Here is a 23,676-nt window from a genome sequence, read left to right on the forward strand (position 1 = left end):
TTTGCAGGGCTTTAATTACAGCTGTGTTTGTTTTGTGGTTATTGTAGAAATTAGCTAACCTCAGCATTCACAATAGTGACTGGAGAAAATAAATTCCCAACAAATGACCCTTAAATTACATGACATGAATACGGTATGTGTTCATTTTTTTTAAAATAATCAAATCCAGTTTTGGGGTTTTTTGGAAACCAATCAGAGCATCAATTCCCCGTTGCTCATCAGCTCGATTTTTACTTTGCCTCGGTGCCAGATATTCAGGCCAAGATAAACAGTTGCTCAGTTATGCTTCTACTGGCACTGCGCGAGCATTGGTGTCTTAATAACAGTTGAAACTGAAACAAGGAGGAAGCTGGGAAGGCTTCCAGGACGACAAGATGGAGAGAACTGACACCAACACAAAAACACCTTACACTTTCCCACGCGCCGATAATGGGCTGACATCGACTTTCCATCTGGAAATGACTTTCTTTCTGGTCCTCTTTGCGTCAGTCTCCTACACGAATGATATCATGAACAAAATGCATCATCAATTAATCAGTCTCTTTAAAATGCTGTCACGAGTTATCGTACAAGGAACAATTCCAGTAAAATGTTATCCCGCTTGTTCCTTTCATTTCTTTAAGAATCAACTATGGTAGATAGAAATTAAAGTGAGAGCTGTTTAGTGAGTTAATGAGGCAAACAGTATTGCATCATTAATCTCTGAGGGAGAGATAAGCAGTCGAATGATGAGCAGATGTTTTAAAAGAGGTCCATTTAAATTCCCATTTTCTCCTCCTTTATATAATGTTATCGCTGAGCCTGCCTTAAGTTGTTCCAATAAACCTAAAACTATTTTCTCTGAATTTAATGTTTATCCAGAGGGCTTTGTGGCCATAAAAAGAAAAAAGGAATTTAACATTTGCCTGGAAGAAGAAACACATTGGAGCAAAACTACTTTTGAACATATTGTCTATTTGAGAAAAATAAACACTTGATACACTTTGGAAAGTTTCTTTCTACAATTGCCGGAGAACACAGATGTACACAAACACTATTAATCCTATTTCAGAGCACTGGATTATTCCTTGATTTCACCTACCATGGTAATCCTAGTTTAATGATTCTATATGGCAATGTTGGGCGTTTTGTCAACAAGTATTGGATGAATTGGCATGATATTAAGTACACTCATTGATGCCCCCCGCACGATGTATTGTCATAAGTTTTGGTGATTCCTCAAATGTTTTGCCAGCTCAAGATATTCCTAACAGCTTGTATTTTTCCCATCTATCTCTCTCTCTCTCTCCAGGACCCCAGAAGCAAGCACAAATTCAAGATTCACACATACGGCAGTCCCACCTTCTGTGACCACTGTGGCTCGCTGCTGTACGGGCTCATCCACCAAGGGATGAAATGTGACAGTGAGTACGCACTCTATCTACAAATACAAAACATATGGTCATTTCCTCCGTGTGTGTGTGTGTGTGTGTGTGTGTGTGTGTGTGTGTGTGTGTGTGTGTGTGTGTGTGTGTGTGTGTGTGTGTGTGTGTGTGTGTGTGTGTGTGTGCACCTGTGTCGAATATGCTGTGCTGGTCTCCCTAATGAGAACAGATGGGAATAGACCTATACTGTACTCTCAGCCACATCTGCAGCCCAGGCAGGATATACAGTTCCATCCTGCAGAGGCCTCTCTCGCTCCCATTCTCTCCACCCACTCTCTTCTATCAACTGTCCCCTTCTTTCCCTGCCTGTATGACCCACCCATCCTGCACTCTATTTCATTCTTCTGTCATCCTACTTCTTCTCTTTCTTCCCTCTTTGCTCTTCCCAATTCTTACTCTGATAATCCTTTGCCCTCTTTTGCTTCTACATACTACTTCTCTGTACCTTCCTTTATCCTCCATCCATCACCCTCCCTCCCTCTCTGCTCCTCTTACTCCATCCATTCATCTGTCTTCCTCGCAGATGGTAATAGAAGCACGCCAGAGCAAATTGATGCAGGGAAGCCATCGCCATCATGACCTTCTCTTGTCTCGTCTGGTCTCCTGTCGGCATGTCGAGGGGTGGGGAGGGAAGAAGAGGGAGAGAGAAGGAAATATAGGTGGTTGGCTGGAAGAAGGCGCACAAAGAGAGGAAGAAGGACAGAGTTAGAGGTTGGAGGGGGAAAATAGGAGGTTTCCTACAATATCCAACCTCTTCTGACACAACCAAATCAGCTCACAGTGCAATATCATTCCTAAGTTCATGTGGTGATTAGTTATTGATGTTTTAGTGCTATACTACAAAAGCAGTGGCTCCTTAAACTACTGTTTTCTCATTCAAAATATACATTACACTAGGGCTGTACCCGAATATCCGAATATTCGTTCGTTGGAGTAGGCTACTATTCGGGTTTCAATTTCGTTATTCGGATATTCGTTTTCGTTTTTTTTGTTGAATGTATTGAAATCTCCAATATCAACGTCAGAGCTTGTGCCTCTTCGGGGGGTGCTAACACTTAACCATAAACGTTATTGTTTACTTTCTCCGACTTTATATGTAGATATGACTTTTTCTCCATTAATCTCCGTCACGTTGTTTCCATAGCAACAACAACTTCCTGTCAACTGCGCTAACTCTCCTTCAAAATAAAAGCATGTCCATACAAAATAGAAAGCCAAGCCAAATTACACTTAAGACATATACAACTGGAACGAAAGAAACACACACAATGCAATATCCTTTTCAATTTCAAAGAACACAAATTGGGTTATATACATTAATAGATAACTATAAAACAACAATACTGTAGAATAACAAAAAGAATGCCGTGAATGAACCGAAATACACGCGTCGAAGCGGTTCGTTGCTGATTACTTCGCACACACCTGAGGAATGTTTCAGAACCACTGACACACAGTGAACAATATGTTATGTTTTCGCAGCAGCTTTCATTTCCTTTCTTTCTGTATTCCTCAAGGTTGAAAACACAAGAATAAAGCTGAAATTGATTTTGTCTGCAATCCCTTTCCACATATCACCATTGTCTGCTCTAAATCCCTCTTATTATGTTTCTCTCACGTCTCACCTCCACTTCAGCTGCATAAGTTCCTCACTGCTCCAGTTTGGTTTTCTTTTTGTTTCCATATCGTACAAATATTCAATTTTACATTTGAATTGCTTGTGGAGATTTCAAGATTCCACAATAAAAGTACAGAATAACATACCACTAACAAAATGTAGGAAATATTAATGAATCTTTACTTCTGATATGCATTTCTGCTCTGATTGCACGTGACCAATCATGTGACCGTCTGAGAGTTTACCTTTAATTTTCCTTTGTAGTCATTGGCTTGATAAATGTATCCTAAAACCTTGATTCATAGTGAAGAACCTCTTTAATCCTGAACCGGCTGTTTTAAGTGAAATTATAAAGTAGTTTGATGAATAAGAGGTAATATGTACACAGATGAAAGCACAGGGCACATTCAGTTCATTGAAGGTTAATGTTTACTGAGTGCAAACCCTGTCCTCTTGTTTTGGTGTTATACAATATAAAAATTGTATTCATTTTGTATTTAATATCTTTCAAGGCAGAGCTCCCTTCACAATGAGAGCTGACTCTCTGTCTGCTGTCATTGAGATCTCTGCAGAATTTTAAGCTTTATTCAGGTTTCTTTTGCCCAGCACATCAAACCACCTCAACTCTGTTTTACCAGTTTCTTCAGAACAGCTTTTCCCAAGAAAAGTGTAATGTGATGTCTTAGATTTCCTAACCTGTCCTCTCTTTATATGAGTGATTCACTCTCAAATGCATACACTGGTATGAGATCCAAAAAGTGATCCACTTATGAACTCCTGTACATTCTGTCTCTTTCCAGCCTGCGACATGAACGTACACAATCAGTGTGTGGTCAACGTGCCGAGCCTGTGTGGGACGGACCACACGGAGCGCCGGGGTCGCCTCTTCCTCAAGATCGAGGTCAGCATGGACAGGCTACACGTCACAGGTAGGTCTTATTTCCAATCAGTGTTTAGTACTCTAGGCCGCTCAGTGTCAGAAGGATGAGTGAAAAGGCTTCTTTATGTTACTCAAGTGGTCGATTTCCAGACCATTGAAAGAAATCTTGAGTCATACGAATCACTTTGGACTTCTACAAGTGGCTTCGACTAGTGTTAGTGAACTATGGTGGTAACTCAATCGTTAACTAATACGGAAAGGATTCTGTGTGTCAGTGCAGTCCCTTCAGATGCTTCGTATTGACTTTAGATATAAAAATCAACTGTAATTCTTCATTTTAAATGGCTCAACTTGGAGTTTATACTCTGATGGCCTTTTCCCCATTTCCTACCAACCCAACTTTCAGAACACTTGCTCGGACCACACCCATCTTCAGCCTTGGCCTTCATTTTGATCTCAATTATACCCCTGTAAAGTTTTGTGACACCAAATACTGTAGGGCCATGGGCGTAGAGTAGGGTCTCAACTACACCTAAAGTGACTGCATCTTGCACGGTTGTGATGCTCGGGTGGTGACAAAATCTGTCCAGACATACAGAAATATAAACACCTGGCAATGTACTCGAAACCTCCTCATTAGGAATTCCTGCTGCAGTGATTGTCTTCAGGAGCCATTTTTGCCCTGATGACACACACACAGACTCACAAGATAACAACTATACCAGCATCACTGTGTGATACAAGTTACTGTATGACTGCAGATAGAAATGATCTATTAGCGAAAATCTTGCATAAATCATCTCTTCTCTTTTCTGAGATGAATGTGTTTGTATGCATGGTCCCTGTTCAAATAAATACATAAGTGTTCTGGTACCCAGCAGAAATGTAATGTGCATGCTGTAAAGGTCCCACTTTTCAAAGCAACATGCAGTAAGCTACTTTTAATGAAAGAAAACGGACAAGGACTCCTGCGCACTAATGATTAGGCATTGAGTTATTGTTGGAGGTTTTACCTGCAACAACAGAAAATAAGTATTTTCAATCTAAAATTGTTACATCATGAGAAAAAAAATTACATCATCTGTGTCAGCATAAAAAAATGCTAAAGTCCTGACTGCCTTTGTAACCTGTGTGTCCCATGTGTGTCCCATGTGTGTGTATTTTCAACACCTCCAAATTATCCTGTCAGTCAAGAGCAGCACCTGGAGTGGACAACTCTCAGCTGCTAAAACCCCTTTGGCAGGGAGACACACGCACACGCACACGCACACACATACACACACAAACACACAAACATGGCCAGATAGTGGAGGCCCGGAAATATAAGGGCTGAGGCCAATAGTGCCAAAAGTATTTTTTATTCAGTGAGGATACAACCTCCAGCTAGAGTAGGGACCAAGTGTTAGGTGTGATTGAATTGAAAATATATTGCTTTCATAAAAATGTGTTTGTGTGTTTAGAGAATGAAAGGAAGCTATAGTCAGCTTAGGGCATTAGCTCGCTCTGTTTTTCAGTTTTAATATATTTCATATGTCATTATGTTATCCAGCTTTTTATTGTTTAGCAGTGCCTGATATACATCCTATTTGTTATGTGGTGACCAGCCTCAGCAAAACAAAAAAACGAGGAATGCTACGTTGTTAGATTGATGTGCGCTCTGGTATTTCCCTGGATTTTCATGCATTCACCCACTGGTGTCCTGTGTTTATGAAAGTGTTGCTTCACACTGTGCCAACTTCAAGGAACGATGCTCTGCAGCACCTTCTACTGGCATACAGTATGTGGTGTCTGATGTTTTAAAAACAAATCTCAGTGTTTGACGTATGTGTCTACTTTCCATTCATCAAGCAGCGCCAACACCAATTCATCTGTTGATTATTTTTGCAATTTATCCAAATGTAATCTAGGCAACAAATTGTCAAATAATTGTGACAAATACCCATCACTTTAATCCAATGCCAAATGTGACATCCTTAATCCGCTTGTTCTCTTTTGCTTAAAGTCCAAAACTCACTCAATTTATGACAGAAAACGAAACAGAAAGGCAGCAAATCCTCATATTTGGCAAGCCTGAACCAGCAGGTATTAGGGCATCTTATCATCTTATAAGATAAATAGTTTTTAAAAATACTGTAAATGATTAGGTGTTGGCAAACTCATTGATACATCTCTATATAATGCTCACTTACTTATTGTGAAAACAGCTTTGATTACATTTTTTAGCAACTTGTGGGTGTTATACGAGTTACACATTTCACAATAATTTGAGATATTCTGATTTTTTCTTTTTACTTGTGCAGCTTTAAGCTTCAAGGTCTTTATTGCAAATAGAGAGAGGAGGTTGAAGTATACCATCTTTCCTTGTATTCTTTAAAAAAAGACATGTGAAGTAAATGTGTATGGTTGCAGTTAAATAAAGGGTTAGTAGTGTATTGATTTTATAACGAACGACCACTTGAGACATAGCATGTACAGTAGCTGACAGAAAGAAGAAGATAGAGGTCCATACTGAGAACAATGGAGACACGGCAGAGGAAATGTATGTTCTGCTTCTGCAGTGTTTTGTTTTTGTTTTCTCCTCCTCTCTAATGGCAGCGGTCTGAACAGTGCAGCCTCAGCTCGTTCCCTCGCTCCCCCCGGCTCCCGCAGACAAGTGGCTGCCTGTGTGGTTCACCGCCCAGATGGGAACTTGATTAAATGTTTCCAGCCAAGAAAACAGACGTATCTCATTCTCCAGTTCTCTCTCTCTCTCTCTCAATATTGACATTTCTTCTTATCATCTCCTACCTGTTCCTTCGAGACCTACTGTATGTCTTCCCCCTTCTTGTCATACAGTATATTTTTCCTCCATACCTACTGAGCTCCTTACCTTCCTCCCTTTTCCTCCACAGTAAGACATCTACAGCTGGCCTTGCTCTGTCTTCCTCTCTTTTCCTACCAGCTGAAAACGTTTCTCAGTTGAGTGACTTGTCCTTACCCTTCTGGCTCTAGTCTTCTTCTTCTTCTTCTTCTGCATCCTCTTGTCTCTTAGGCTCTACCTTGTTTGTTCCTTTTTCTATTTTTTCCGCTAATTACCTCCTCCATCCTTGTTTTGCTACTCTTCATGACCAACGTGTCTTGGAGCAGAAGTGACATAAACAACCTGTGGCCATGAGCAGAGGTTCTTTATTCTTGAGGTTTAGTGAAAAGAAAACATGCAATTTTCCCTGCCTACACACACACACACACACACACACACACACACACACACACACACACACACACACACACACACACACACACACACACACACATACATACATACATACATACATACATACATACATACATACATACACATACACACACACACACACACACACACACCCACACACACACACACACACACACACACACACACACACACACACACACACACACACACACACACACACACATACATACATACATACATACATACATACATACATACATGCTCAGACACATACACACACACACACACACACACACACACACACACACACACACACACACACACACACACACACACACACACACACACACACACACACACACACACACACACACACACATACATACATACATACATACATACATACATACATACATACATACATACATACATACATACATACATACATACACACACACACACACACATACATACATACACATAGGGGCATATGAGGATCGGTACAAAGTGAGCACACAGCGTTTAGTCAGGGTGAGATTTTCTCCTCCTGACATGTACGCCTCAGGTTTGAAGCACAGTTGAACAAGAACAAAAATGTTCCCCCCCCAACTGACGACAAATGATAGTACCTTCAGGCTTGTAGAACAAATATGCACTTACTGTAATATCTAATATTACGCTTCTTTAGCATGAGGCTGTTGACAAATGTGGCAAATTCTGTATGTGTGTCTGTAACTAATTGGGTCATAGGACTTGGTTAACACAAATGCGTCAGAAAGAGTTTATTTAGATGAAGCAGTTACAATCATACTGTCATACTACAATCATATATGTATTGTTTATATTTATCATTTTATTGCATATATTTATATTTCAATGTGTTGATTCACGGTTATGGAACGTCCGTTGGAGACAAAGACATTTGTAAAATACTCAAAAATAACATAATTTCTTTTTTTAAATTATTATTTTATGGTATCTTCTGTTTTTCTTAAATGTATTTAAAAGTGCTTAATAATTCAATGTATTATTATTATTATTATTATTATTATAATTATTACATTTTTTTCTAATACATAAAGGTGTACATTTATTATATGAGTATACTGAGTATACATCTGAGCTTGAGAAATACATTTTTTACTTGATTGCCATTTTGGCTGTTTATTGCTTATAGAAAGTTCACTGTAAGTGCTCAATTCATTTTATTTTAAGCGGATTTAGGTGGAACATTACACAAGCCTAAAGCATCACTTTCTAATTAAGCTTGTCTCCTTTATTGAGGACCAAAGCCCTGTTGAACGAGTGTTGAACTCCTAATTGCACTTCCTTAAAAAGACCAACACCAGAAATACAAAACATATGGTAATTTCCAGCATGTTGGTGTGTGTGTGTGTGTGTGTGTGTGTGTGTGTGTGTGTGTGTGTGTGTGTGTGTGTGTGTGTGTGTGTGTGTGTGTGTGTGTGTAGGCTTGTGGTAGAGCAAGAGAAAGGGAGAGAGAAAGAGAGAGACACACAAAAGGCAGGGCGGCATATTACTGTATCTGATATTTAGTGAACTATAAGGCAAAGGCATCACATGATGAACAAGGTAAACACTTCAGTACGCCTTCTTCTGTCAGAGTGAGAGACCCACACTGCCCTCCACTGCATCAAACTGAAAGAGCATTACTAAATGTCAAGTATTACTATACTGTACTACAACTCTATTGTCCTTCATGTTTAAACTTAAGTAATGTTGTTGTTTTACTTGTATCTTTCCACAAGCTTTACATAGTCTAATTTGAATGACATTGAAAGCATGATGCTAATATTTTCATTCATAGTTCTGACTTAATTCTACTTTTTTCATCTATTTTCTCTATTTCTTCTCCATTCTTTACTTATTGAAAATAATATACAATCTGTTTTTTCCTTCAGGAGCAGCTTTTTATTTATTTATTTTGCTAAAGTCTCTCACACAATCCAAAGAAAAATGCTCAAAATAGAAACTGTTCATTCTACTGCAACTAATTATTATATTATTATATCATTTGGTCTGTAAAATGTCAGAAAAAAAACATAAATATATATATATACTGTTTAATGACATAGAAGACTGAAAAACCTGTGCAAAAATGGACATTTAATAAACTACAAAAATCAAATTGGAGGCACATTTACCTTAAATTGACTCATGTATTATTGTCTACTGTTTACTCCAATAGTCTTCATTTCTATTTATCATAATTGGTATTCTGCTTGTCAGTTTCTTTTCATCATTTATAACTCTTAATCCCATTTAAGCATGTTGCCTTAAAAATCAACAGGTGTCTGTCAAAAATAAATCCAATGAAATCTCGCTAACAATGATCTGCAGTGACTGTCCTTTCTTACGCTTTGCACTCAGCCCTGAAATATTTATGCTTAGTTTGCAGTGGCGGATGGGCCGGTACCGAAGTGGGCCGGTCGGACAATTCACTAGCGGTACTGACAATTTGTTGACAATTTACTGGCGGTACTGAAGTGTGAAGTCGAGATTCCCGGGTTGATTTTTAGTCCCAGTCCGCTCCTGTTTGTTTGTGAGGAAACATTGCCACTGTTTTAATGAAGAACCTCAGCGAATGTGTCGGTGTGAGCGTTCACACTGACTCCCTGAAACATGAAGATTTCAGCCTTATTTCTCTCCTTGTTCACCGTGTCTGATAATATTTAATATAAGCATAGCAGAGAGCTGATAATAACAGCTTAAGAGGATTCAATGTGATCCTGCTTCTACTCTCTGTTATAGTTGTATTGTGTGTCACAAACTAAAGGTGGGTTAGCCTTTCTTTCCTCTTTAAGTTATTGATTGAATCATGCCGTATGAATCTCCTATTGCTGACATTTTGCTAAGTGGGGCAGGCGGCCCATTGGCCACTTACAGTAGATGTTGTCGCCATGGTGAGGGTTCCATGCTCACGCCATCTTGCCCCTCCTACTCTTGTTGCTATGTAACAGCACTCCTTTTTTCTCTCCATTTGGCAGTTATCACACTGGGAAATGTCACGTGTCCTTCACATCATCTGCACTGCTTTTACCTGGCCATGTGAGAGAGAATACGCCACAGGGAAGGAGAGTTTAATTACCACCTGTCATGTTTTACAACTTAATTTGTTACAATGAGTCTGAGTACACAGAGTATTTCTTCTTGTTTTTGTTGATTTGTCGTTTGCTGAGCCCTTACACCCACCAGTGTTGTAATGCCATTTTCACAAGTGAATTTTGACAGTTTGTTTTGCCTCGCTGCACCTGTTGTCAGCTTATGAGGTGTCTGACTTGATGAGTCATTAGTTGAGTAACTGAGGACAGAAACACTGACATGTGTCTATCTCAGGAGGACTTTGTCATGATTTGCCTGGCCCTGGTTCTTTGTCCTTTCTCACCCCCCTCAGGCCATGTACTCTCCTAACATCCTCAGAGTATCCACCTGATGCCCTCAGGCTCTCTCACCAGTCATCGGACGTCCCCTCCATCCTAAACACCTGTTCCATCTTCTCTAATCAGTTCTGGCCCCCTCCTCACCTGCATCTTGTTCCCTCTCTGCTCTCTCCACATATATGAGGCCACTCCCTGTGTTCCTTAGTGAATTCATCTCAAGTTGCACTGTTTCTTTTGCCTTTACGAGTTACATGTCTGCCAGTTACCTGCCTATAATCCTGCTTTCTGAATATGAGTCTTATTACTGTTCTCTTATTCCCCTATCTGTATCTACAGACCTACTGTATGGTGAAATAACAAAACTATAATATTCCCAATGCAATTTTCAATTAAAAAAAATTCCTACACAACTTTTTTTATTAGTATAGGTATATCACGACTTGTGATATTGTATTTTTGCTGATATCCGATATATTTTCCACTCATTTTGGCCGATTTTGATTTCCCAAAAAGATTTTCGCACATGTTTCTTTCAAACTAATTGCAGACAAGTCATGAACCTTCCTGTATGGGAATTAGCATGCTAGCTCTCTTTGAGGTGGATTTTAAAGGCCTTATATCTGCAGACACCAAGGACGTTTCAACATTATCGTGCATGCCTCATTTTGCTTTAATAAAACGACATATGTTGAAGTGAAGATACAATAATACTACAAATCTGACCATTAGCTTATGGTCAAATCCTCCATGCTACAGACACATTTGTATCTGTAACTTGCATTACATAATATATTTATATTTCCTTGAATTGTTTTGCCAGTACGGTTTAAAAATAAACTTGCAAAGACTCAAGTTGTACCTGGGATTATTAATACACACATATGGTACACAGAGGTAATTTTGCCTGCACTGAAGCTCATATATTTTCTGTTTGCTGTTCGGCCTTGGAGTGACTCGCAGTGACTCACTCCTCTATCTCTGACCGTTTTAACCCCTGAGACAGTGTGGACTCTCTAAATCTGGCCTGTGGCTCGAGAACACACACACACACACACGCACACACACGCACACACACGCACACACACGCACACACACACACACATACACAGACACACACTCACTAACTTATGGTGACATGTTCACTCTTTCCATCTTCTAGTGGGCGAAGCCAGGAACCTGATTCCTATGGATCCGAATGGTTTATCGGACCCTTATGTTAAACTCAAGCTCATCCCCGACCCAAAGAACGAGACCAAACAAAAGACTAGGACCATCCGCTCCTCTCTCAACCCCTGTTGGAACGAGTCCTTCAGCTTGTAAGTCAACAAGAGTGTCTAACATGTTGTGTATGTTTATTTATGAGAAGGATGATCATTTGGCAGTATCAAAGGAAATAGAATAAAAAGGTACAAAATGAGGGTAAATCCTAAAAAGATCACATCTCGTAACTCGCCCCCTGTCTGTGTGTTTTTCTTTTGCAGTAAGCTGAAAGCATCAGATAAGGACCGTCGTCTCTCCATTGAGGTTTGGGATTGGGACCGAACCACCAGGAACGACTTCATGGGCTCCATGTCGTTTGGCGTGTCCGAGCTCATCAAAGCTCAAAACTGTGGATGGTCAGTCGCCTTCCCTCGTCCCTGTGTTGTAAATCAATCATTTATAAAGGAATTTCAAGCATGATTTTACAGAAAATAATGAATGTTAAAATGACCATTTATTCAAACTTCCAAGACTTCGAAAGGAAGAGTTAGTGTTAGTAGTTTTTATGATATTTTAAATACAGTAAAGGTCACATTTCTGTAAAGGGCTTTCAAGGTCAAATTGTCTGTTAACGATTGGTCCTTTACAAATTACATTTTAAATCATTTTGCAGTCAGAAACATAAATGATATGCTAGAGTAGGTTAATGTGGTTCGAGCAGACTTGACACTGGCCTCCACCATCCAACCACTTTCACTATGAAACAGCTGCACATTGTGTGTAAAACAGACGTAAACACTGGACTCCATTCACTCTGACAAACAGAGTCATTTCCTCGTCCCTCTGTCCTTGTCTGCCTGTTTTGTCTCATACTGTTAAACACTTACACTCATATTATGTCCATGTTAGCATACCTGCTTCCACCTAGCCTAAACTGAGCCTGCTCAACAGTTGCTTTATGTTACAAAGCTTCAGGAAATACCTGTATCTCGTAAACTATTACTGTGAGTGTTTACCTGCAGTATATATTCTCCGGGTCATTAGACAAGTGGCCAGAGGATGTGTTTATTAGAGATGAAGTGTAGACATGCAAACACTCAGAGCAGGGGAATCAGCTTCTGATTATTGAAGTGGTGTGTAAAGTGTTATGGCACAGAGGAAGAAATGAATGGGTTTAAATGGAAGCAGATAAAATATAGCTTCACTTATTTATGTTTTTCTTCTCCACCTCAGGTACAAGTTGCTGAACCAGGAGGAGGGAGAGTATTACAACGTTCCCATCCCCGAGATGGACGACGTCAACCTGGAGCTCCTACATAAGTTTGAGGTGAGGTCGACTGAACTACCAAGATTCAATAAAAAAGTTATTTGTCGCACATGTACAAATGTATATTGTACACATTCACTTCTTCTCTCCTGTCACCATGGAAACATCATCCTGTTCCCAGCTTCACCCTGCGGTTCAGAGAGAGAGATCACATCTCCTGGAATTAATAAGTCAATGGAAAAATAGGAAACTCCCCATTATGTGTATACACTACAAGGTTACAGTCGACAAAGGAAGAGCCTTATGTAAGATGTGTAGCTGCCGTTAATAATTGATCACCCCTTTCAGTGGAAACAGCAAAGGGCAGACTACTTTGTTTACGTCGGGAAATTACTTCTTTTAAATAAGTCATAATTATTTAATCAGGAGAACAGTCTGAATGAGGTCTAGAAAGGTTTTCTGCTGTTGTTGTTGAAATAGCAGCTTTAATGTTGTGTTGTGTCTCCTTGCCCTAATTGGACTCTTATGTAAAGCTGTTCCAAGCAGAGGACTTCTAATAGCCAAGACTAAAACAACACAACACAGGATGTTAATTCAGACTACATTTCCATAAAAAAACAAGTATACCAACTCTACTCATTTCAGTGTTGTAATTTAAACTTTGTAATTATACAAGGCTTAAACTAATAGTGTCCTCCTTTATGATAAATTCCAGCCATGTTGTGTTTGTTTCTTGGACCACACTGGTCTGTTTGCATTTGTAATCTTATTTGTTTTAATCTTTTATAACTTACATTACAATTGTTCATACAATCTTTGCAGAACAGCACATTATTACTGTTGTATACTGATTTTATTATTAAGTGTGTACTCGGATGAAAACAATGTTTATCAAATAATGTAACTTTGATTTAAAAAAGTAAATACAATGGTGACTGTGATACCTCCAATTTAAAGCTTAAAGACTTAAAAACAAAACATGTTGTTGCTGTATGGACATCACAACTTATAGCTCTGTAGTAAAGTGTTTTCTTTGAAAATGTAAAGCAACTTCATGTAAAAACACATATGTTTCTTTAACCAAATCTAATAAAATATATAATGCAGGTAACTCTTGCTCTCTAGTGGGCAGCCTGTTAACTGCAGGGAGGTTTTTGTTACATCAAACCATCTGTGCTTTAAATAAAACTCGTAAAATCTCCATATCACTAACATGCAGGTAAAAGATGGCTCATATAATAAAAACACATATGGATGCAAGAGAGCGGGGGTGGTTTTATTAAAGTGTGCATACAGGTGTTTTAATACTGAGTGTAAATGTAATCTTCTTTACAGCAGCCCTCAAGACACTTAAGTCTTATTTTTTTATTTTCCGTTTCACTCCATAATGTGACCTTGACTTTCCTCTGAGGCTATAGCATCTTCAAGCATCTTCTGTTGCCAAGGAAACCTGGGCAAGACGCAGCGATGTAACCAGATGTGACAGAAAAAGATGTACTCTGTTCTCCAGTCATGCATTTGATCATTTTATCGTTCATATAGATAAATGATTTCACCAAGATAATGACTTATCAAGCCCACGTCTGTCTGCTGTCAGCTCCCAGCTCATCATGCTAACACCAGCTAACCTCAGGCGGCTTCAATAAATGAGTTTCTTCTTTCTTCTAGGCCTGCCAGTTAAATATCCACTATCTCAAGGTAGCGCTTCTGCCTGCTCCGTCTCTATTTCTTCATCACTTTTACTCACTTTAATTACCGTATTAGGATTGTTTGTGGACCTCCGTTGGGCTTCCACAAATTAATCTGATTTACTAACAAAGGCTCTCAACAGTTTATAGATGCCCAATTTGCTTTCTGTTGTGCACACATTTCTGTAACTCATCACACACTTATACACCATCTCTCTTCTCCTTTCTGTCTCATGTTTAATGACAAATATGAAACTGAAGGGATTACATTTCATTCTAATACAAAGGAACAATTCAGGCCTACATGTTGAGGATGATGCATAAAATCAGCATCAGCAAGTCTGAAATTACAGGGAAAGCAGCAGCACAGAAAAAAAAGAAAAAAAAGAAAAGTGTACCTTTAAATATGGATGAATAATTAAAAAAGTGCTGCATATCCCTTTACCACACAGCATTGTTGTTAGTAAATATGTGGACTACTCCGTCCTCTGTTGGTCTCACCACCTTTAAAACTCTCACTGTGCTGTCATTGGCCAATAGAGCTTCAAAGCCGCTCCTCATTGGCTGACAGTGTGGTCCACAGTCACCCCTCTAATAGTCCTGCTTTAGTCTGGACTATAGAAGGCTGACAGGACATGAAGCATGGACGGGCACTTATGCACTGTAGCTGTCTGAATGAACGCACACACAGGCAGGTTCCTTCTGTTGTTGGTGTGCATGCCTAATCTCCCCACACGGTGGCAGTGTTGTACTTTCCTATAATGTGTTTGAATTCAACTTTGTGTGGCAACTCTCACTTAAATATTCCAGCACTTTGTTTGTGTTGAAATGGGGTGATGTCGTTTTTTTGTGTGACATTTTTATGATGTGAATTGTTAGTGTTTTGTGTTGTCAAAATGACCACTAAGGGGGACAATAGAACATGATCCGCCCGACTATTCAAGTGTCTCCTTGGGAGAAAACTTTAATACAAGACAAAATCAATAACAGCGATGTGTTTACTGGAGATATCAACCTTGACATGCACTTAAATATCTCCAGCTATAAATTTGACAAATACGGATGTAAGAGCATCAGCACTTTGGTATATAAGAATAAAAAACGAGCCGTAAGCAGTTAACAAAAAGAAAAAGTATACAAAAGCAGTCCCAAAGATTTGTGTCAAGTTATTAACTCAACAGTTTATTGTAGGATGTTGGTGAGGATCTGTAAACCTGGCTAGTATTGCTATCCTTGATAGTGCATTGAATTGTGCCTTTTATAAGAAGAATGTAAACCTATTAGGCATCAGGGTACTGCTGGTTTTTATTCCAGCTGTCTCCTCTTCGACTTAATGAAAGTCGAAGAGGAGGTGAAGCTAATGAATAAATTACTCGGTAGCAGGACCCTGGTTGAACTCCTTAATGTTGACATTATTCTACTCTAAATAGACCTAAGGCGTACATGTAGAGCCACTCAACCTCGGTCACAAATATAGAGAAATGGTTGGCGTGGCAACAGCCTCTCTGTGCCCCACTAGTTCCTGTTTTCTGTATCTGACCGAAAACAGACACCGGCTGCAGCGGCGATGGAGCTGGAAGAGTCCTAATTGCACTTTTAGTTCAAAGACGCTTGGCAGGCCAGTCATTAAAACAACAGGGAACCTTGCAATGTTGGCTCCCCCGACCAGGACTGAATGCCCACCCCACAATTGCACAAAACACCAGAGTAGAGATCCTGCTGAAATCCTTACTGAAAGACACTTGCTTTCATTCTGATTAAGTGAATATGAGGCGAACCAGTTTTTGATGATGGTAAGAGATGTTAGCACCAATAGCAAATGAGAACGTTATTACTGGTAAACAATAACAGACTTGTTCATCATTTATTAAAATCTAAAGTAATAACATGCTAAATCCAGTAGAATTATTAAATTAATAAATGTAACACTTAACCAATTTGGTGCAAAGACATGATGTATCATTTTAACTTTATTGTTATGTTTGAAATAATAATGCAGTAAATATATATGTAACACTTCATTGTGAGTTTGTCAGTGACAGCTCCAACCCATTTTGAAGAAATAAAGTGTGTTTTATAATATTTTAAAAAGCTTTCGTGGTTCTTACATTATCAATTGTTAATGCTATTTCTGATTTAAATCATATAGATTATAACTTAGAAAAACAGCAGTACAACACACGATCCTATTGTGCTTAAAAGCTGAAGAGCAATATTGCTAAGGAGAAAAAAGCAACCAGTGATTAAGTCCTGACTGATGTGGCAGTCTGTGACGTGAACACACACCCACATGAAGACTAATGGCTGTATTTGTTCATGTTAAAACATCAAACTATGTAATTAAATTCCTTTTAAATTTGACTTCAATGCCATTTCCACTGTTGTACACCACAGAAAGCCAAGCTGGGCCACGGTAAGAAAGTGATCACGCCGTCAGACCACCGGAGGTTCAGCCTGCCTTCGAGTAACATGGACCGCATCCGACTGAGTGACTTCAACTTCCTGGCCCTGCTGGGGAAGGGCAGCTTCGGCAAGGTGAGAGCCGTCACAGAAACAAACTTAGAGGTCCCCTATCATACTGTTTTCATCAATATATTATAGGTCTCAGATATATACAAAACATGCCTCTGAAGTGTTTGGCACGAAATTCCAAACAGATTATGTATTGCAGCATCCCATAATCCCCTCTGTTTCAGCTCTGTTTCAAAAGTGCTGATTCTGTGTATGTTACTTTAGATGAAAATAAGGAGCCCCTCCCCACGCCCCTCTGAGAGATATTTGGTTAAAAAGAACACAATGGTGCTCTAGGAGGAGATGCAGGTGATAAGGGGGGGGGTTACCTTGGTTGGTGATTGGCTAATGGTTACAAAAGGCCAAATAATCGTTATGACATCATAAAGTGGCCAAATTCTGATCTGCTCATTTTCAGACAGGTTTTTATTTAAATGGATCAGGACAAAAAGTGAGAGAATCTTTTTTCCTGAAATTTTCAGAATCTCTTTACACAGAGGGGACACATGTTGATGTTTAAATAAGTGACCTTTAATTTAACATCATCTGTGATTAAACTCAAGCATTTATTCCTTGTATGTGTTATTTTACCATCACACTAACACAGGAACAGTTGAACAGTGTCTTACTATGGAAACATCACTTATTGATTAACTGTTTCCAACATGTTTTCTTATTCCGTTTTTAAAGCTGTGTTAAAATACACCTTGTTTTCTGTTTTAAAATCAATCATTAATTTTGCTTCCATGTGACCTTGGGTGTCTTCATCATCTGCAGGTGATGCTGGCAGAGATGAAGTCGACGGAGGAGCTGTACGCCATCAAGATCCTGAAGAAAGACGTGGTGATCCAGGATGATGACGTTGAATGTACGATGGTGGAGAAGAGGGTCCTGGCCCAGAGGGACAAACCCCCCTTTCTCACGCTGCTCCACTCCTGCTTCCAGACTGTGGTGAGTCAAAACTTCCACCAAAGTTGTGATTATTTTTAATGCATACTTTCTACACTTCTGCAGCACTGCACAGCCACACAAACAAATCTGACTTTATTAAAATGGTGCCTCTGTGTTCCCTCATCATTCTTTCAACAGCAACGATTCAATCCCTGGCATTTCACCCTTTCTACTTCCCTACAGTTATTGTCACTCTTTTTCCGGCGCTCCAGCAGAGAAAATTGATACTTAGCTGAGACCAGTCTTGAATATAAAGTATCCAGTATGACGTCAATTATGTGCGTAGACCATATGACTCAAGCAGCCTTTAATAAAGACTCTATTTACTGATCAATGCGTCCTGAGCTATAATGCAGGTGTATGAGCTGACTGAGGTTTCTGTCCTGAAAGAATGAATCAGCATTTTAGTATCTCGAGGACAGCCAGGTGTAAAGACATGATACATATAAACAGAGATTTCTAAACATGTTTTTTCTTTACAGAAAATCCTCCTATGTAATGCACTGATGGTTGGAGTGGGCACACTTTTTGTGTGGAATCGATTTCGAGCTGCTCTTTAGGCAATAACGTCTTTTTTTGTATTATCTAGGATCGGCTGTACTTTGTGATGGAGTACATCAACGGAGGAGACCTTATGTATCATATCCAACGTATGGGCAAATTCAAGGAGCCACAGGCAGTGTAAGGCAATCTGTAGTTCATTCACATGCATCTGTTTTAATAATGATCAAGTTAAACACCATGGCAGATAATATAAGCAAGCCTTGAGTTAGTGCTAATAAAGCAGCAGTATTTCACTGAAATGTTGGAGCTAAAATGTTTATATTATGTGGGAAAATAATGTATTTCTAAATTATTTAATGTTATTATAAGATAGTATTGTAAAAGAGATGGGTAATGACATGCAACAAAGGCACGTTCAAGTTGTTATGCTTTAACCCACATTTATTAGTTATTATTTTTAGTACAAAATATTATTTTTCTTGTATTCAGCAGAATTGCTTTCATGGCCCAAGAAAAGATGATGGAAGATAATTATTTTTCTCATTTCCGGTTCTGCAGGTTTTATGCTGCAGAGATTGCTGTGGGTTTGTTTTTCTTGCACCGAAAGGGAATCATCTACAGGTGGGTGAGTCAGAGAGAAATGTAATGTAATGGTGCACCACATTCACTCAAATCCCTTTATTGATACATAACAACATACACAGACTTTCTAGACAGATAGATGAGGTGAGTATAAGCAGATGAGTATGAGCAGAGTTTTTCTATTGTGTTGAGGGAGCAGAGGGTGACTAATGTAAGACAGAGAAGAAGAACAGTGAATTCAAATCTATAGGAAATGTTTTTGACTGTGAAGTGTGGAAAACAAGTTCAGACAAGCTGAATCTGAAGATATGGGAATTGAAGTAAGGCATAAGTAGTTTAGATATCAGCTCTGACAGAAAGACTGATGGGCAGAGTGAAGCAGGAGATAACAGAAAAGATGGAAACAAAGAAATGAAGAAAGGGTCAGATAAAAAACAGCAGGTCCTGAGAGAGATAGAACATGTAGTGAAGTAAAAAAATAGACGTGTAGATTTAACAATGCTGTGTGTTAATGCACAGCTTGGATATTCCTTTATAACTATACTAATTAAAAAATGAAAGAAAAAAAGAATAGGTCACCCAGTTCATCATCAGAACTTCAGCTTAGGAGTCACATCCATCTTTCATATCTTGCATCCTGACATTCACACTATGGTGAATTAAGGAGGGAAAGGAACATTTGAGACATGAAACATAAGCGCAGACACAGACCGAATAGTAAGAGCCCCGAAAAAACACACAGGGGGAAAAATAATTTCAGGCCAAGAAGTTATTGTTTGTTGTTTGTACTACTCGCTTGACTAGACAGCTGAACAATATACAACAAGAATCAAAGTGGTCATAAATCAAGCCAGAAATTAAGTAAGTTCACAAAGGCTCACGACCTGTCTCTGCTGCAGGGATCTGAAGCTCGACAACGTCATGCTGGACTCCGAGGGCCACATCAAAATCGCTGACTTCGGCATGTGTAAGGAGAACATGTATAATAGCATGACCACACGCACCTTCTGCGGCACCCCGGACTACATCGCACCGGAGGTGAGAAGGACAGGACTCTGATGGATTGATGCATTTGGTGTCACTGGGTCACATGACATGGAAGCTATTGAAAAATATTGAAATCATCTACTGTTAAAATATTGATGTAAAATCTACTCATGACTCATCAGTGATCCAAAAAGGTATGCAACACAAGAAATATGTATTGTGCTTTTTGTAGCATACTCCACAAATTTAGCAGAGAGTTGTTGAAAATAACTTTGGGTTTGTGTCAAACTGTACTTTTGTATGGTCTCTAAAGCGGAACCCTGTGATTACGAGAAGGACAGCGCTTATATCTACGGTATCTTAATATGGTCCCGTACAGTAGGCTGTCTATTCTCAGTAAGGCTCATTAAAAAAGTAATGACAACTAAACAAGCCTGTATTCATACACAGTAAAGAGATGAATCAAAAAGCAAAAAGAGGTGGTAGATGATGTATAAGAACATTTCTGTCCGTGTATATCCCCTCCCGACTGTCTGCACTGACTTATGAGGGGATGGAGGGAAGACCTTACTCGTGGTTTCTCACAGAACTCCAAATGGGTCTTTTTCCAGACTTTCTTGGCTCTAAATATAAATTGGAGACCGCTCAACAATCTTTTTTTACACATGACATTGAAGACTTTATAATTAATTCATGAGCCAGCCTGGTTTCAATGTATGGTATTATAGAACAAAATGTGTGCTCTTCTGACCTGGAAAGTGATTTAGAAGATAGAAAAACATCAGTATTGTCTGATTAGGTATCAGCAGAGAGACATGTGTTTAAATGGTAACCCTGTGAACTGGATAAATTGCTGCATTTCTGTCTCTCTTGAAGGCGAGTGCAGCTGTTATTTCGCTCTTTGCCTCTGCATCTGCATGGTTATTATTTTGTGTAGACTGTGTGTGGGAAGGAGGTGTAGGATGGCAAATTGGATGGTGGCAGAAAGAGCCTTTGTGATAGCGGCTTAAAATAGCTGACTGTATTTAATGGCAGATTTTGTAAGAGAGAACGCTTCACTGTTTCTCATGAGATCTTTAACTCTGTGTGAGGTGTGTAGCATTCGGCATCAGACATAAAGCCATCTTTTATTACTGAGCGTGATAATGACCAAACTTGTTTGAATACATAGATGTGGTAATGTGTGCTCATGTGTAATAACTCCAAGGTTTTAATCGTTTCACTTCTTGTCTCATACAGATTATAGCATACCAGCCTTATGCAAAATCAGTGGACTGGTGGGCTTATGGAGTTCTTCTGTATGAGATGCTGGCAGGACAGGTACAATGTTTTATACTGCACTGATACTGGTTTATATGTTTGTTTGTTTTTACTGTAAATTTGTATCATGAGACTGTCTCTTGTGTACATCCTGCTTCAGGGATATTAAACTGTGTGAGACGTGTCATCAAGATGAGAAACTACCTAAAATGGTCTGATCGGTGAAATGTTGAGACATTCACAGACAGTACATCCTACATTTCCAGTCAACAGAAGATATGTTTCTTACTGAAAACGAATGTCACATTGGAGCAGGATTCGCTTTTCTCTAAGAGAGTGAATCCAATCCAATAATTTATATAGCACAAACAACAGAGTTGACCAATATTTTATATGCATAAATACTGTGACGGGGTTCTATTTGTCCATTTGGAACATAGGCTCAGTCGGTTGAATTAAGCTCCAAAACTTTATTTATAACAGCAACAAAAAAAATATATATACTGTTTGATAAAAGTGAAACACTATAACTTAAATAAACAAAAGTTACCAAATTAGGTTGTCTATCACTCATGGAGTAAACACATTCTGGCTGTTGCCTTCACTGCAACAATCTCCTGAATGAATCTTCCAGGGCCAACACCGTCCCTTTTGAACCCATAGCCCCTCCCCACAGGCTTACCGTCAACAGGTTACACAATTAACTCCAAAACCACATTGTCAACATAAATGTAATCCCTCGAACATGAGGAAACCATCCTACCCAAACATACACAGGTTAACTACCTCTTAACACAATCATTCCCCTTAATTAATAAATGCAAAATAAATAATAAATTGCTTGGTTCATGACATTCTATTTAAATCACGGAAGTGATGCGCCTCCGTCTTTTCCACATTCCCTTTGCTGGGGAGACGGCGGCGAAACTCCGCCCGCCGCTCCCCACGTAAGTAGGCCTATCGTGTAACATAGTTTAAATGTGTGTTTAAATAATTGTGGACTCACAAGCGTGCACTTATGGTCGCGCTACAGAAAGGAAGGGGAAAAGGAGTGTGTTTGATAATTTAAGGTACGAACGGAAGAGAGCAGTGTGAAAAGGGTGTGTGTGGTGTGTGGTGTGTGTGTGTGTGTGTGTGTGTGGTGTGTGTGTGTGTGTTGTGTGTGTGTGGGTGTTGTGTGTGTGGGGTGTGGTGGGTGTCGGTGTGTGTTGGCCGTGGAGTCAGTCACTCTGTGATCCGCTCCGCACAAATACATTTAGACAAAACCGATTTAGGACAAAAAGAAACTAATGTAAAAGCACCAGAGAATAAAACCATACTTATACGCCACAGACTGAAAATCCCTCATAACATGATGTACATTTTTGTTTTAAACACACAAAATAGAAAATCCCAAATTTAGAAAACACAGACTGAATGCTGCAATAGAACCTTACAGCTGCCCAAATGCAATACATACAGAGAGCTAGATCATAGTTTTATGTTATTTATGCATTAATTGTACCTAAAATGTATCAAAGACATTACAAGAAAATAACTGTACGTTTATACCACCGCAAGGTTACAGCGCTCAGCTTCAACAGTGATTTCAGCTCGGTTCCTGTCAGGTTTCACAGAACAAGCCTCCAGCTGTTGCGCACATTTCCCATCTTTCTCTTCAGCGCCGGTTTGACGGAGAGGACGAAGACGAGCTCTTCCAGTCCATCATGGAGCAAAGTGGTCCTACCCCAAGTCCATGTCTAAAGAAGCTGTGTCCATCTGCAAGGGAGTAAGTATTGTGGTTAAAGTGCTGTAGGGGGGGTTATAGAGCATATTACATATTTGTGAAGAGTTAAAGGTCATTTTAACTGGAGATAAGTCACGCAACTGATTAAATACTGTTGATGCCATTAATTTGTTATTCAGTTTATGTTATTTCTTAAGAAGAAACATGCCTAGCCAACACATGTTGGGGTTCAGTTGACATGTAACCCATCTTCTGCACAAACAAAATACCTCGTTCCCTTTGTATTCACTGTAAGAAATGTTCAGCATTATTGGTCCTTTATTTAGCAGGCACCTGTTTCCTCTCACACCTAAGAACACATGGTTTGCTCATAACAGGAAGCGTCAAGACCATTTTTATTTAAGGAATGTGTTCTTCAAAGGTGTACACTCCAGAGATGATTCAATTAACATTCAAGCTCAGTCTG

General features: G+C 39.3%; 2 protein-coding genes across 2 annotated transcripts in view; both read left to right on the forward strand.

Moving 5' to 3' along the window:
* kdelr2a (KDEL endoplasmic reticulum protein retention receptor 2a) overlaps positions 1–23,676 on the forward strand; it is a 263,345-nt gene that overhangs the window by 23,723 nt on the left and 215,946 nt on the right. The gene's annotated exons all lie outside the window — the stretch shown is intronic.
* Positions 125–23,676, forward strand: part of LOC104947710 (protein kinase C alpha type-like) — a 24,468-nt gene continuing 916 nt past the window's right edge. Inside the window, exons 1-13 of the mRNA XM_010773781.1 lie at positions 125–133; positions 1,292–1,403; positions 3,843–3,971; positions 11,694–11,850; positions 12,016–12,150; positions 12,968–13,061; positions 17,084–17,224; positions 17,978–18,151; positions 18,741–18,832; positions 19,214–19,276; positions 20,137–20,275; positions 21,464–21,544; positions 23,146–23,252. Of these exons, the coding sequence (XP_010772083.1) occupies positions 125–133; positions 1,292–1,403; positions 3,843–3,971; positions 11,694–11,850; positions 12,016–12,150; positions 12,968–13,061; positions 17,084–17,224; positions 17,978–18,151; positions 18,741–18,832; positions 19,214–19,276; positions 20,137–20,275; positions 21,464–21,544; positions 23,146–23,252 (1,433 nt within the window). The remainder of the gene's footprint in view (positions 134–1,291; positions 1,404–3,842; positions 3,972–11,693; positions 11,851–12,015; positions 12,151–12,967; positions 13,062–17,083; positions 17,225–17,977; positions 18,152–18,740; positions 18,833–19,213; positions 19,277–20,136; positions 20,276–21,463; positions 21,545–23,145; positions 23,253–23,676) is intronic.

Source organism: Notothenia coriiceps, unplaced genomic scaffold (assembly GCF_000735185.1).
Source record: "Notothenia coriiceps isolate Sejong01 unplaced genomic scaffold, NC01 NC01_scaffold00012941, whole genome shotgun sequence".
In the NCBI taxonomy this organism is placed as follows: Eukaryota; Metazoa; Chordata; class Actinopteri; order Perciformes; family Nototheniidae; genus Notothenia; species Notothenia coriiceps.